General features: G+C 46.2%; 1 protein-coding gene across 2 annotated transcripts in view; it reads right to left on the reverse strand.

Annotated features, from left to right (window-relative positions):
* The window catches only part of TEX11 (testis expressed 11), an 853,291-nt gene that overhangs the window by 711,490 nt on the left and 127,330 nt on the right, over positions 1–14,471 (reverse strand). For both annotated transcript variants that reach the window (XM_078640006.1, XM_078640005.1), the window contains one exon: positions 12,729–12,783. In XM_078640006.1, the coding sequence (XP_078496132.1) occupies positions 12,729–12,762 (34 nt within the window). In that variant the 5' untranslated portion in view covers positions 12,763–12,783. The remainder of the gene's footprint in view (positions 1–12,728; positions 12,784–14,471) is intronic.

The raw sequence follows: 14,471 nt of genomic DNA on the forward strand, positions 1-14,471 counted from the left end.
AACTGTGCATCATCGATCAGGTCGGCTCGCACTTCTTCACTTAGACCCCTGTGGTGATGGGAGTGGTTGGAGGCACTCAACTCCTCAATGCCACGAGAGGAACTACAACAAAATGAATATGAACCGCTGCACTCCTTTTTTTTGGATGTATGGTAGTGAAGTTTATACCACTATTCCAATCTTATAGGTACTCCAGGTGTTCACCTCCTGGGTCACGAGGTGCTATAAACGAATAGTGCGGGAAATCCTACAGCGAGTAGGAATAACCTGAAGTACTCTTGAGCAAACAGATGCTGTCTATTGTTGCATGTAGTTAATCCAAAATAACTTGTAGATTTAGCTCCATACAGTTTTCGTTTGTTTAAACCATTTATTTGTTAATCATCATATTCCATTCATATGACTGGATAATCTCATCCTATATTCCATCGTTATTTCTCAAAAACATGTTAGTGCTCCACATAGTTTTGAAATCCCCAATGCATTTCGCACAAAAGTGCGCTTCCTCAGGGGGTCTGTAATTGAATAGAAATAACACAAGTAGGTATACTAGCAAATGTCCAGGAGCAGGTAAATACATCTATATGAGCACTAATTTAGACGAGTGAATACAAGTCTGACTAAAAGTAAATGTGTTGAAAATGAAAAGTAGAAGTTAAGGAGTGAAAGCCAAAAAATAAATAATTCAAAAGGTGCTCCACGTGTGTGTCCGCAGTGAACAGTGGAAAATAAGAAGAGCCAAAGAAAAGCCAAAGAAAATCGGTATCTATTTAAAGGTATAAAGTAACTCGGATTGAATAAATCAATGCCAAAAGGTGCACTAGACAACCAAGAATATGGCAAAATGCAAAACCATGCATCGCATTTCCCCGTGCAGTTAAACACACATTCGTGGTGCCGAGGGAACATAAGGTATCGGAATAACGGTGATACCATCAATGTCTTACCAGTGTGACAAACAAGTCAGAGAATCAACGTCGGGTAACCGTGTGTCGGCGAGGACCAGGCTCCGTGACTAGCAGGAACCCGGAAGACGCCACGCATGCGCATTAGCGCATTAAAAAGTGTTTCAAACAGTAGGCATGGAAAAGAGACATGCTCAGCACCCGTGTATGTGGAAATAGAACAATAACCTCGTAAAGCGAGAGTTACATGCATCCCTCACAGCCAAAAAATAAGAAAAAAATGATAGGATAAAAGAACGTCAGACAGGAGTAATAAGAAAAAGGATACTAAGGTACAAAAGGGATAACGTGTAGTGACGCAATCATAAGTAGATAATGAGGTGAAATGACGAGAATCAGGTGAAGGAAACAAAATGTAAAACATTAAATATGCCGGCTACATATAATTACACCCTCGGGTAAACCAGCTAAGGACTTAATGAACGTCTTGAATTTAGTTGTCACCTATGAATAACGTCTTGATACTAATGTCTTGATATTAGTGACCTATTGCATTGTAAATATTGATCTCCATTTAGCTGTGATATGATAGTAATTTTGGATTATTTTTATTCACACAGCTGGTTTACCCGAGGGTGTAATTATATGTAGCCGGCATATTTAATGTTTTACATTTTGTTTCCTTCGTCATTTCACCTCATTATCTACTTATGATTGCTGTGAGGGATGCATGTAACTCTCGCTTTACGAGGTTATTGTTCTATTTCCACATACACGGGTGCTGAGCATGTCTCTTTTCCATGCCTACTGTTTGAAACACTTTTTAATGCGCTAATGCGCATGCGTGGCGTCTTCCGGGTTCCTGCTAGTCACGGAGCCTGGTCCTCGCCGACACACGGTTACCCGACGTTGATTCTCTGACTTGTTTGTCACACTGGTAAGACATTGATGGTATCACCGTTATTCCGATACCTTATGTTCCCTCGGCACCACGAATGTGTGTTTAACTGCACGGGGAAATGCGATGCATGGTTTTCCATTTTGCCATATTCTTGGTTGTCTAGTGCACCTTTTGGCATTGATTTATTCAATCCGAGTTACTTTATACCTTTAAATAGATACCGATTTTCTTTGGCTTTTCTTTGGCTCTTCTTATTTTCCACTGTTCACTGCGGACACACACGTGGAGCACCTTTTGAATTATTTATTTTTTGGCTTTCACTCCTTAACTTCTACTTTTCATTTTCAACACATTTACTTTTAGTCAGACTTGTATTCACTCGTCTAAATTAGTGCTCATATAGATGTATTTACCTGCTCCTGGACATTTGCTAGTATACCTACTTGTGTTATTTCTATTCAATTACAGACCCCCTGAGGAAGCGCACTTTTGTGCGAAATGCATTGGGGATTTCAAAACTATGTGGAGCACTAACATGTTTTTGAGAAATAACGATGGAATATAGGATGAGATTATCCAGTCATATGAATGGAATATGATGATTAACAAATAAATGGTTTAAACAAACGAAAACTGTATGGAGCTAAATCTACAAGTTATTTTGGATTAACTACGTGCAACAATAGACAGCATCTGTTTGCTCAAGAGTATTTCAGGTTATTCCTACTCGCTGTAGGATTTCCCGCACGAGAGGAACTACCCAATGTGGTAGCAAAGCCAGGGACAAAACGTAAGAAACACCAAAGGTTGACAGTGGTGCCCACAAGAGACCAGGCGGTGTGGTGGATATCGATTGTTGGCCCACGTTGGGTTCTCTGCCGTCTCCAAAGGCATGGATATTCTGGTCCGTAGGTCCATTCCTTTGCAGGTTACTAGAGTGTGGGAAGCAACTGATGAGTGCCACGGGATTGACATGACAGCTGCCTTGTGGTACTTCCCACCAGGTTTACAGATGATAGGCTGAAAAGGCTGGGGGACTGAATATTAAAAATCCCAAAAACCCTCTTAATATTGGGAGGAGATCTCAACCTGATGGCACAGAGCAATCTAGACAGGGTGACTCGGTCGGGTCGACCACCTAAGACGGACACATACTTGAGTGCCTTAATAGAGGCAATGGGGATGGTGAATTTAGGAAGATCGGACCACCCAGAGACGCGGCACTACTCGTATGCTGTGAGGTCACGATCCAGACTTGACTACCTCTTGTTTCCACAGGGACAAGTGGGCCATTTTCAGGACATACATTATTTACTGAGAGGCATATCCGATCATTCCCCCTGGTCTCAACCCTTCAGACAACTGTCAGACAAGTACAGGTGGGGTGGAGAGTGAAACCCTAGGAACTGATGGACGGTGATACGAGATGGAAACAAGGCAGGTAAACTGTTGGCACAGCTGGTATGCCATGAGGAAAGACAAAGCAGCATATATAGAGTCTGTAGAGAGGACAGGGTCCTAGTATAGAGGTCAGCCAACCCTGCGCAGGCATGTACGGGTCACGTGTTAGGATGGACCCTGAGCACCCTGGAGGGCTTCATCTGAAACATTCAGGTGCAGATTCTCGGGGAAGATGACTAAACTCCCAAGCGGTGGATATTACAGCCACCAAATCATAGAGGTTCTGTCTCCGACGAAAATCAGAAAGTCCCCGGTCCAAATTGGTTTCCCCCTGAATTTTTAAATGAGCAAGCTCACACATAGTCCAGCCCCTGAAGCACATATTCAGTAAGGCCAAAGAAAGAGGAGTCTTCCAGCGGGATCTGCACCAGGCCACCATAGTGCTCATTCACAAGAAAGGGAAACCACCAGAGGATTGTGCCTCGTACCGGCCGATATTGCTCCTTAACGTAGAGATGAAAGAGTTAGCGAAAATGCTGTCAAACTGCATGCTACGGATTCTTGCTTCTCTCTTGGCCCCAACTAATGAGGCTTCTAGCTCTATAGGTAAAACAGACACAATCTCAGTAATTTATTCGGATGCCTAGCACACAATGATCATATACAGAACCAGCAATACTGTTGGCCCAAAATGCAGAAAAAGTGTTTGATTCACTACAACAGTCATACTTGATGACGGTCTTGAGCAAAATGGGTTTCAGTCCCTCGATCCTGAAGTAGGTCAAAGTACTGGACAAAGACCTAGTAGCACGCGTCAGAATCAATGATGGTACGACCTCAACTGACTTCAGCTTTGGTAGGGGTCTGAGTCCGAGGTGTCCACTGTCCTCTCTTATCTTAAGCGGTGGCCCTCGAGCTACTGGCGAGGTGGAAACATGGAGACGCAGTGGTCCACGGTTTAAGATGGGATACAAACTGGGAAGATGTCGTCTCACTCTATGCCGAAGACATTTTTCTTTATTTGGCTGACCCAACCTGGACCACCCCAAGGACCCTAAAACATTTTGAGAATATTTGGCACATATGCGATGGTCCATTTCAATTAGTGTAGGACTTGGCCTTTTTGCTAAAGTTTCCTAAAGTTTTTGCTGTCCCCCTAGACCGTTTTCCTGACTTAGAGTTGCCAATTTAGATGCTTTGGGTACTTTGCCACTGCTGGTCAGTGTCAAAGTACAAGTTTTCCCCATGTAAACTGCAATGGTAATTGGTTGGCCATGATTGGTATGGTTGCCTTACTAGTAAAGTCCTTAGTGATGTGCACTGTGTGTGCCAGGGCTAGTAATGCAAAGGCGCATGGAGAAGGGAACTCAGGCCTGCAGTGTAGGGCCTGCGCGCAGTTTGCTAAGTTAGCATGTTGTCCTGACGTACAAGTTACTTACCTTCGGTAACGATGTATCTGGTAGAGACGTTGTCCAGCCGCAGATTCCTTAACTTAGAATATACCCAGGCGTCAGACTGGATATGGAATTTTTTTGCAGCAGCACCTCTGTGCGCCGGGGGACAGCGACACACGACCCGACCTGACATTGTCCACGTACGTCACGTCAGCAAGGTCATATAAGTCCATTCCGGCGCGCTGACGTCAGTTTGAAACTGTGAGAGTAGGGGAACAGTGTGAAAAGTATGAAAAACCAGTGAATAAAGAAGGAGGATGGTGGAAGACACCATCGCAAAAGCCGTGCAAAAGAGCCCCGCAAGCTAAGCAAAGACCATTCCCTGAGTGCAACAAAGGGAGAACAGCTCAACAGACAGAAATAGACTGATATTGCCATGTAGAACTTTGCCGCCCAGAAAGAACGGAGCACAGAAAAAACAACAGTCCACTGTAGGAATGTATGAAAAGACTGGCCCTTCACCTATAATATGGGAGGTTGGAAACAGAACACAACCGTCCCCTAAAGAGGACAACCAAGAGGAGACTAGGACTCTGAGACAATAGAAAAGTCGGAAGGAAAGGAGAGTAACTGGAGAGGAAAACGAATCTCCTAGTGAATGAAAAGCACCATATAATAGGAAAGAAGCCCCTCAGCAGTAGTCAACTGTATATTGAAACTCTCAGAGGGGTGCAACAAACTGAACTCCCGTGAGAGATAACCCAATGGCAACTGAAGAGGGCAGTGGAGAACACCACTCTGCAAAGTCCTCGCAGAACAGGGAGGCTGGGTGGGCGTTAAGAAATCTGCGGCTAGACAACGTCTCTACCAGATTCATCGTTATCGAAGGTAAGTAACTCGTACATCTGATAGAGACATCTAGTCGCACATTCCTTAACTTTGAATAGATAATATAGCCATACCCCACAGGGGAGATGGGTTAGCGACTGAACAACAGAAAGTGCCAAGCATTCGATCTGGCTACAGAGTGACAGATAATGGGGAGAGGCTGTGGCGGAACAGCCAGACAGCAACCCAAGTAGCTCGGAAGAGCAGAAATGATGATATGGTAGATATCCTAAAAATGCCAGAATGGCGCTACACCATACCCGTATAAAACGTTTACAGGTAGAAAGGCATGAGCCCTATACCAGAGCAAGAAAGAGAGAGAGAGAGAAAGAAGGACCACTCTCCGCTTAATGGCACACGATGAGGACACCGACCCAAACTCGAAAAGAACCTGTTGAGATGCAACCAGAGCCTAACAGACTAGCCTATAGAAGGAAGGCTGAAGGAGCCGGTGCCAAGAGCCCAAAGGCAAGAGCTAGAACCTGAGCAATGCATTGAAAATAGCCATCAGGACAAGAAACACGCCAAGTGCACACCCAATCCCAAAAAGGGGGATAGGGGCAAATAACATCCATTTTAAACCCGCTGAAACAGGTAGAAACATGCAGCAGGCAAACGGCCACAGAGACCTTAAAGTGGCTTACACAAGAAGCATAAGAGGGCCCAACTGAGCAGTGTGAAGCCAAAGTGAGAAACAACCCACAATAAAGACTTGCCGGTAGTAGTTAAGGACCACTGCCATCAGAAGAGCTGTCCCGTAGCTTTAACATTAGTCGGTGATAATTTGGAAAAAGGCATATGCGAAGGAAGTGGCCAAAAACACCAAGGTAACGAATCGTGGGAAGAGCCTCAGAATCCGTGACCAAACACTCCAGAAAGAACATGTACAGTGTCGAACACCAAAAAGGGAGCATGGGAAATCACCCCAGTAAGCGGAAGCAAGGAGGAACCTATGGGCAACTTGCAACAACTCAGAAAAGCTCCCTCATACATGGAGATTTTGGTCCAGACCTCGCAGCCTCGAAAAGAGGTGGCGACGTGGAAAGAGGAATACACAGGCAACGAGCATGTATACATAAATGTATAAACATATAAATATGTAGAGACAAAAAAGCCAGGAGCATGAACATGTCCATACTGGAGCATACCTAGTATAGTAAGGGCAGGTAGGAGTCGCTTTTGAAGAGGAGATCAACAAACCTCCCAAGGAGGTGGAACAGGCAACAGGCAGGATGACCATGGCGTGAGAAGATGGCAGCAGGGAAAAACATAGAACACCGTACAATGGACCACCAAGCGAAGCATGGAGCCCACAGGATCTCCAGGCCCAGGTGAGATTAGCAGAGCTATATAATAGCGTACAAGTACCCCACATGGAGAATGCATACCCCAAACAACGGGGAACACCTCTTAGGGCAATAAAGCCAAAAGAGCGCAGTAAAGAAACAAACCCGTGAACATGAGTTCTGAGCCGTCTGACATTACCGAGTTGGACCACCGGCTCAATACCCCAGTCAGAGGACCAGACACAGCTACCTGTGGAACACAGCCACAGCAGGCCCACAGTCAGCTCAAATCAAAACGCATCCAAGGGATGCCAATAAAAGGGGTAATCACCCTTGACCATAGAAAAAGAAGACATAAGGATCACTGCCCATGTTAAACACAGAGCGCATCAAAAGGATGCGAAATGAAAAAGTACCACCACGAAGACAGGCCTAAGAAGACCTAAGTGGGAGGACGAAAGCTCGCAAGGAGCCGGTGACCGCCAATTTGGCGTGATCATCAAACAGTAAAACCCCGTCAAAGGGTAAGTCGACCAGTTGCTCCCAGATATTTTCAGGGAAGACGCTATCTCGCAACCGAACGTGACGCCTTAAGGCAACAGAACCCGCCATAGCTCGCCCCAAAGAATCTGCAGTATCTAAGGCTGAGTGAATTGTGAATTCGGCAAGGTCGCGGCCATCCCGGAAGAGGTGAAGGAGATCAACGCGAGCACCTTCAGAGGTGGCAGAAAGCAAAGACTCTGCAGAGTCCCACAGGGCAGAGGTAGCCAGAGCCAAGAGACACACTGTATTTAAGGGCCGTTGCGCCACACTAGTGGATGCAAAGATGTTCCTACCCCATCTGGACTCCCGAGAGGGAGGAAGTGTTTGTGGAGGCAGGGAAGGAAAGGCAATCTGCAACACAAACACCTGCGCATCAGGGTGCACAAAAAGACAAACAGGATCATGTGGTGCAAAACTGAACGAGCCACCAGTTCACCTGAAGCAGGCTGAACCCAGGTACCCAAGAGGGCATCATAAAGGTAAGCCTCAAAGGGTAGAAGCGGCTTCACATTCCCGGACCCACGGTGAAGGACCTCGAGCAAGGGGTCCACAGACAAGGGGGCAGAAGGGGGTTGCATGTTTAAAATGCGAGTGGCCAATGAGACCATTCTAAAAAAAGCTGCACCAGCCTGTGTAGCCCTCCGCGGAGGGGACAACAACTCCTCAGTGGGGGAGGGTTGTAAGCTGACCCTCCCAAGACACTGAGGGTGCGACCAATGTCCCACGGAAGGGAGCCCCATTGTAGAATGAGGATCCTGATGGGGCTCCTGGGGAGGGAAGAGGGCGATCGACGGCGGAACCGGACAGTAGAGGGACCTGACGGCGATGAAGAGGCCGGGGGACAAGACGACTCCGACCGGGACAGCTGTGCTGAGAGAAGCTTCATACGGCGCTCCCGCCGAGACTTCAGCTTCAGGTGTTGGCAGGCTTCACAGTCCGTTGAGTCATGGTGCTCGCCCAGGCACCACATACAAAGATGCGGGTCAGTCGCGGACATCTGCCGCGAACAGGAATTACATGTGTTAAAGCCCGAAGGCATCGCACACTGTTCCTGACGCGAAGCGTCGAAATGGAGGCCTAAAAGCAGGCCAGAGAAACCGCTCATTCCAGATCCGCGTTGCACTTGGAAAAGAAGGAAACTGACGTCAGCGTGCCGGGAGGGACTTATATGACCTAGCTGGCATCACGTACGTGGACGACGTCAGGGCGGGGTCGTGTGGCGCTGTCCCCCGGCAGGCAGAGGTGCTGCTGCAAAACATTTCCAGATCCAGTCTGATGCCTGGGATAGTCTAAGTTAAGGAATCTACGCTAGATGTCTCTATCAGATATGTGTAACCACCTATCAGGTCTTACTTTCCCTTATTCATACACATTAAGTACCCCCTGGACAGGGTGCAGTGTAAGTAAAAGGCAGGACATATACTAAGGTGTGTGTTATGTCCTGACAGTGAAAAACACTCCATTTCGTTTTTCACTGCTGAAGGCCATTCTGCCCATAGGATAGAATGGGGGAGGCTGGGTACTGTGTTTTGGTAGCCTAGTTTCCAGTAAGTTTATAATGGAGAGGTGAAGTTTAGTATGTATGAACTCACAGTGTCATAACACATCTTTCTACGAAAGTGGTTTTGTCACTGTGTGTTCAGAAGCCACTCTTTTAGAAAGTGGCTGAGTTTTGTGCTTTAACCATTTCTGTGTGTCTCTGCTGAATGTGGATTGACTGCCTGGATCCGAGAGGTGAGAGGAGCTGGGAGAGGTCGTGACCCAGGGAGGGGTTGAGATGGCACCTGGCTGCCCTGCATCTGGAGAGTAGGGGGAGGTGAAGCCCGGGAGGTGAAAAGGCCTGGGCTGAGGCTATAAACCAATTGACCCATCTCCTGCTGAGTGATTAAGGGTCCAGACCCCCAGTATCAAAGGGAGAAAGGTGACACTGGGAGGGAGACACCGAGAACTGATTTAGGGAGGGGTCAGGGACCCCTGAGCACAAGAAACTTCAAAGACATTAAGGGGTATAACTATGAGAGCTGAAACCCCTGAATGTTGGAATGAAACAGAAAAGGACTGAGACTGAAAAGACTAGGACCCATTTCGTGGTCAAGAGGAACCTCTGCTAAGTAAGGAGCAGCTGAAGAGATTGCTGAGAAAGACCAACCCTTGCTTCGTGATCTGGGGCTGGTCTGCAGTATGCTGTTCTAACCAAGGAAGAGGCTGTTGGGATTGTGCTTGGAGGCGCTGGTTCCCCCTGCTTGACGGACACTGTGCTTTGTGCTGTGTCTTGTAACCCTAAGAGCCTTAGGTGAGCTGGCTCCCTGTTTGGAAACACAGAAACATAAAAGTTTCCGGTAAAAGTTTCAAGGGACACGGTGGGCGCATGTTGTGGGAGCTTGAGACCCTCGGAAGGTGTGCCCTGTGATCTTGGACACACGAAGGAGGAGTGAGACTCGGATGCGCTGGGTGCATGACGTGGTGCACAGGAAGCACAGGTGAAGAGCGCCTGGCCAACTTGGGCATCCCAGGTGAAGTGAGTCTCGGACGCTCTGGGTGTGTGTCGTTGTGCACTGCAGGCGTTAGTGAAGAGCGCCTGGTCAGCATGTGCACCGAAGCTGAAGTGAGACTCGGGTGCGCAGGGTGCGTGTATTGGTGCACCGCAGGTGCGGGTGAGGAGCGCCTGGTCGGCGTGTGCACCGGAGGTGGAGTGAGTCTCGGACGCGCAGGGTGTGTGTTGTGATGCACGGGAAGCGTTGGTGAGGAGGGCCTGACCAACGTGAGCATCGGAAGTGAAGTGAGTCTCGGACACGCAGGGAGCGTGTCGAGGTGCGGCTGAAGGCGTTGGTGAAGAGCACCTGGATATCGGGGCACCAGAGTTGGAGAAAGTCTCAGTAAACTAGTGTGCGTGCTTTGGTGCAACCTGTGACTGTGGAGGTGATCGGCTGATCATCGTGTGCACCGGAAGAAAGTGAGTCTCTGCAGCATGGTGGGCGTGTCTTGGTGTCAACTGAGACCACAGGAAGGAGTGCCTGGTGAGCGTGCACTCAGAGTCGACGTGGAGTCCCATCAGCGCTGTGTGCGTGGCTTTGTACCAGAACAGACCCGGAGGGTGTGGTGGTGAACGTGCACCCGGAGTAAAAGTAATCTCAGTGGCGTGGGGTACGCGTGCCCTGCGACCGCCTGAGACCTTCCTAACAGTTACAGCCCAGACCAGCAGCCCTGGAGGAGCTGAGCTGCCAGGCCAGGCCGCTGAGGCCCGTTGAGAGAGTTCTGCACGGAAGGGCCAGTTCGCGGAAAGAGGAGAGTGGGGTTGTGCCCCAAGGTAACGTGGATTACTACCTAGGTGGGGCGCGGGCCCGGAGGGACACTCTCTCTGCCTCTCAGTCCTGCTGACGACGTGAGCCTTTGCTTCGGCTCAGAGTGGGGCCCATACTGACGAATGGAGTGGCAGTACAGGCGCCAGAGTAAGAAGATGTACTCTGTGTCATTGTTGAACCGTGTGGGGGGCAACTGTTATCGAAGAGACTGATTGTCGTAATATACATTGCCAATATTGCTGCTAACGAACTGCCGGACTGTCATAGGTCGCCTGACATTATTATTGCGTAACGAAGAACACAATTGTATTGCTACGCATTGCATTATTTCCCCCTTGCCAAGTACAGGAGTGTAGCGGCCAGCATTGCATTATTTCGTCATTGCAAAGTACATGATTATAGTTACGCATTGCATTATTTCTTAATTGCAAAGTACATGATTGTAGCGGCCCGCATTGCATTATTTCTTCATTGTAAAGTACGTGATTGGGAAGTGACTCATTGCATTATTCCTTTGTTGCGCCGTACATGAATGTAGCGGTAAGCATTGCATTATTTCTCCCATTGCAGGTACCGGGTGTATTGTTACGAATTATATTATTTCTCCTTTGCCCAGCACACGGTTGTATCGTTACGCAGTGCACTATTGCTTGTCTATCGCAACGTGTGTGATTCTAGCATTACGACCAGCATAGCATTTTGAAAGTGGTGGCTGGGATTTGAACCTACCAGCCAGCCGGAATACCCTTTATTCTATGTTGGCTTATCTATCGTGTGGTCTTACAGTATAGCTTTTTGTATAAAGTTTATACTCGTTTTCATCAAACTCGTGTGGAGTCCATTTGTGGTGTTACCAGTGGGTTGCTGTGGGTGGGGTTGCACATACAGAACCCTCGTGCCTTGGAAATAAGCCTGGCTGCTCGTGCCAAGCTACTAAGGGGGTGAGCAGCGCTATCTCAAACGGTGTCCTTACTTGGCCTAACATTGAGTGGGGAGCCCCGGGTCGTGCACTTGGTGACAGTAGTGCGGGACTGGGACTCGGGCTTCCAACAATTGGAATAAATCTGTGGTGTTTCCACTGGCTGACTGGAAGGCAATGACCAATTGGTCCTGCCCCATATAGTGGGACACACTTGTTTCATATACCTACAGATCTACATTATCACTGACCACACTATTTTTGGCATAAACCTTGACAGGCTGTTGGAAGAGTACAGAAGGGGCGTGGGACACTAGTGCAGGTTGCGCCAACCAACATGGACTGGTGTGTGAGATCTGAGGAGTTGGTGTACAAGGCCCTGGAATGCCCTCGGAAATTGGAAAAGAAATGGGGCCCCTAGTGCAGTCGATGTGGGATGAGATGCTGGGGGGTGGCGGTGAGTATCCCTGGGGGTTGGGTAACGGTACCACATTGATGTTCAGAATGACTGCCAAAGGCACTGCAGCATGTTTGCGAGAACTGTCTATCCGTCAGGCTCCCTGTGCTCGCTTCCATTTATGAGTGTGAGGTATTTGCTAGAACTCTAAGCATTACATCCATTGAGACACGAAGTTCTGATTTATCTTATTTTGTGTTCATATGAAAATGCAATAAAAAGTAAAAAATACAGTACTTAGGTGTCTGGAAGAACTGATGAAGCTTGACCGTCAACCTAAACATGGTAAATAAAGCCATATCACCATTCCAATGAAGAGCTGCAGGGATAAGAGGGAGGTCGGAGTTTATATCCTTTTTGTCATTTGTGTTATAATTTATAAAAATATAATGTCTTGTACAAATACTGTCTGGTGAGATGTCTTGCACTCTTAACACGTCTATACTATAACTGCAAACAACAAATAGTATTTACAAAGAAAAGCTGGGTGCTGGGATTGAACCTTGGGGGACTCCAAACAAGACAATTGAGGGAGGGGACTGAATAGGCTTAAATCTTTCCTGAGCATGATCTCCTCTGTTTCTCTCAAAGGATGTAGTATGTTCCTTCTTGGCTTCGTAAGTCTCAAAACATAAAGGGAACATTTTGTCATGCTGTATTGTTGAATTCCCTGCTGACTGGTGTAAAATAATGTGTCTACATCTCGCTAACAATCAATCGTTTAAGTACTACCTGTGATTGCAGTAAAACTGGATATTCTTTCCATTTCCGACCTTCTTCGGTATTCCTGAAAAACACAAGAGTTTATTTTAATCAGGTAAAAAAAAGCTAAATATGCACGCAAGAGATGGCTATATATTCATATGTCCTGTATATATTTGCGGCAGTGCCTATTTTACAAGGGATACACGAAGGATACCACATTTTCCTGCTGTGTGACTGGTGGAAGTCTTTTTTAATTCCTCCATGCAACTTTATCAAAGTCAAAATAATCCTTATTCCGATTTATAAAAATACATAAAAGAGATACAATATTATATTTAGGCTGTGGGGTTTTAGGTTTAAACCTATAATAACTGATAAAACCCCACTGAACGAGAAATAACCCTCACCAGTGAAAACATATAAACACTGAAAAAACACCTGCAAAACCACAAACTAAATGCCATTCAAAGAGAGGAAAAAGAGTGAAAGAGTCATTTTTTTTCTTCCTGAAGGGGCCAATACAATGTAACTTTGTTATACAAGATAGCAGTAAGCAATACTGGCTAACATTATTCTGCTTGAGTTTTGATGTTTAGGGATGCCACTAAAATATTGTTTCTTCTTCCTTTTGTTTGTTTCGGTTTTTGTGGTCTTTGGTCTAAAGATGCAGAGTTTAGAAGCATGTTTTAGGTCTTGTTTAATTAATTTATAAACTGTTGAGCATCAGGAAATATCAAAACCATATTTGATATTTTGGCTGCGTTTGATTCTTTCACTGATAGGTACAATGGCTGGTTTCATAAGAATCTTTCCTAATATATGTCATCACATTTACCCACAGAGAATGGGTAAACACCCTTAATACATCAGCCCACAGTTTCTAGTGGCTCAGTATTGATAGTAGGAGAATTGCCAACACCTCAGGCTTTAAACATTCAACGCAAGGTATAGTGACAAGTATATGTATTAAGAGCGCTATCAACAAGCATCTGGGATAGTGGTGAAAACATGACACTAGACTTTTGGAAAACATGGAACGCAGTGTCACTTGGAATGCTCTTCAAAAAAAGGTTCTTTCCAAGTTCAACAAAGATTGGAGTGATATTGTTTTTATTTTCAGTGATTCAGCTACGTATATGAAAAAGTTGTGTGATAACCTGCCAAAATTGATACCCGAGCTGAACTAATTCCGTGTAGGAGATCCTTGCCACTAGGTATGCTGAAAGCATCTTTACATTCTTCAGAGTTAATGAGGGATGTTGTTTACTTTTTAGTCCATTCTGGAACACTATTTTCCTATGCACAGGAACTAAAACGCAAATATTTATAATTTCTTGCTTTGTGTGGCATCAAAGAGTCATCCCAACTGTGTCCTTTAGCTGATTGTTCTCAGTTCAAGGGGCTGTGAATGCTATTTTATCCATGTAGCAACCGTTTACAGAATTTTGGCTGAGTGATGATGCCAAAGGCAAGAAATGTGAGGATCTTTGGTCGCTTATTGATAGTGATGTAAAAAATAGTACACTCTACTGCATTATTAGATTTTTACAGGAAAACATAACTGCTGTAGTGGACATGATAAAAAAAACTAGAGTCTGAAAAAACCCTTGTCTGCCAAGTGTTCAGCATAATTGGTGTAGATGTGAAACATCTTCTAGAAAGTAGGCTGGGTGGCACCTTTAGTGACTTTGGCCCTGCAACATGTTCCATGTTAGAGTGCTTGCCACTTGGTAAGCAAAGCAATGTTGAAGAGCAATTCAGGAACGTTTA

This window comes from Lissotriton helveticus, chromosome 4_2, assembly GCF_964261635.1.
Source record: "Lissotriton helveticus chromosome 4_2, aLisHel1.1, whole genome shotgun sequence".
Taxonomy (NCBI): Eukaryota; Metazoa; Chordata; class Amphibia; order Caudata; family Salamandridae; genus Lissotriton; species Lissotriton helveticus.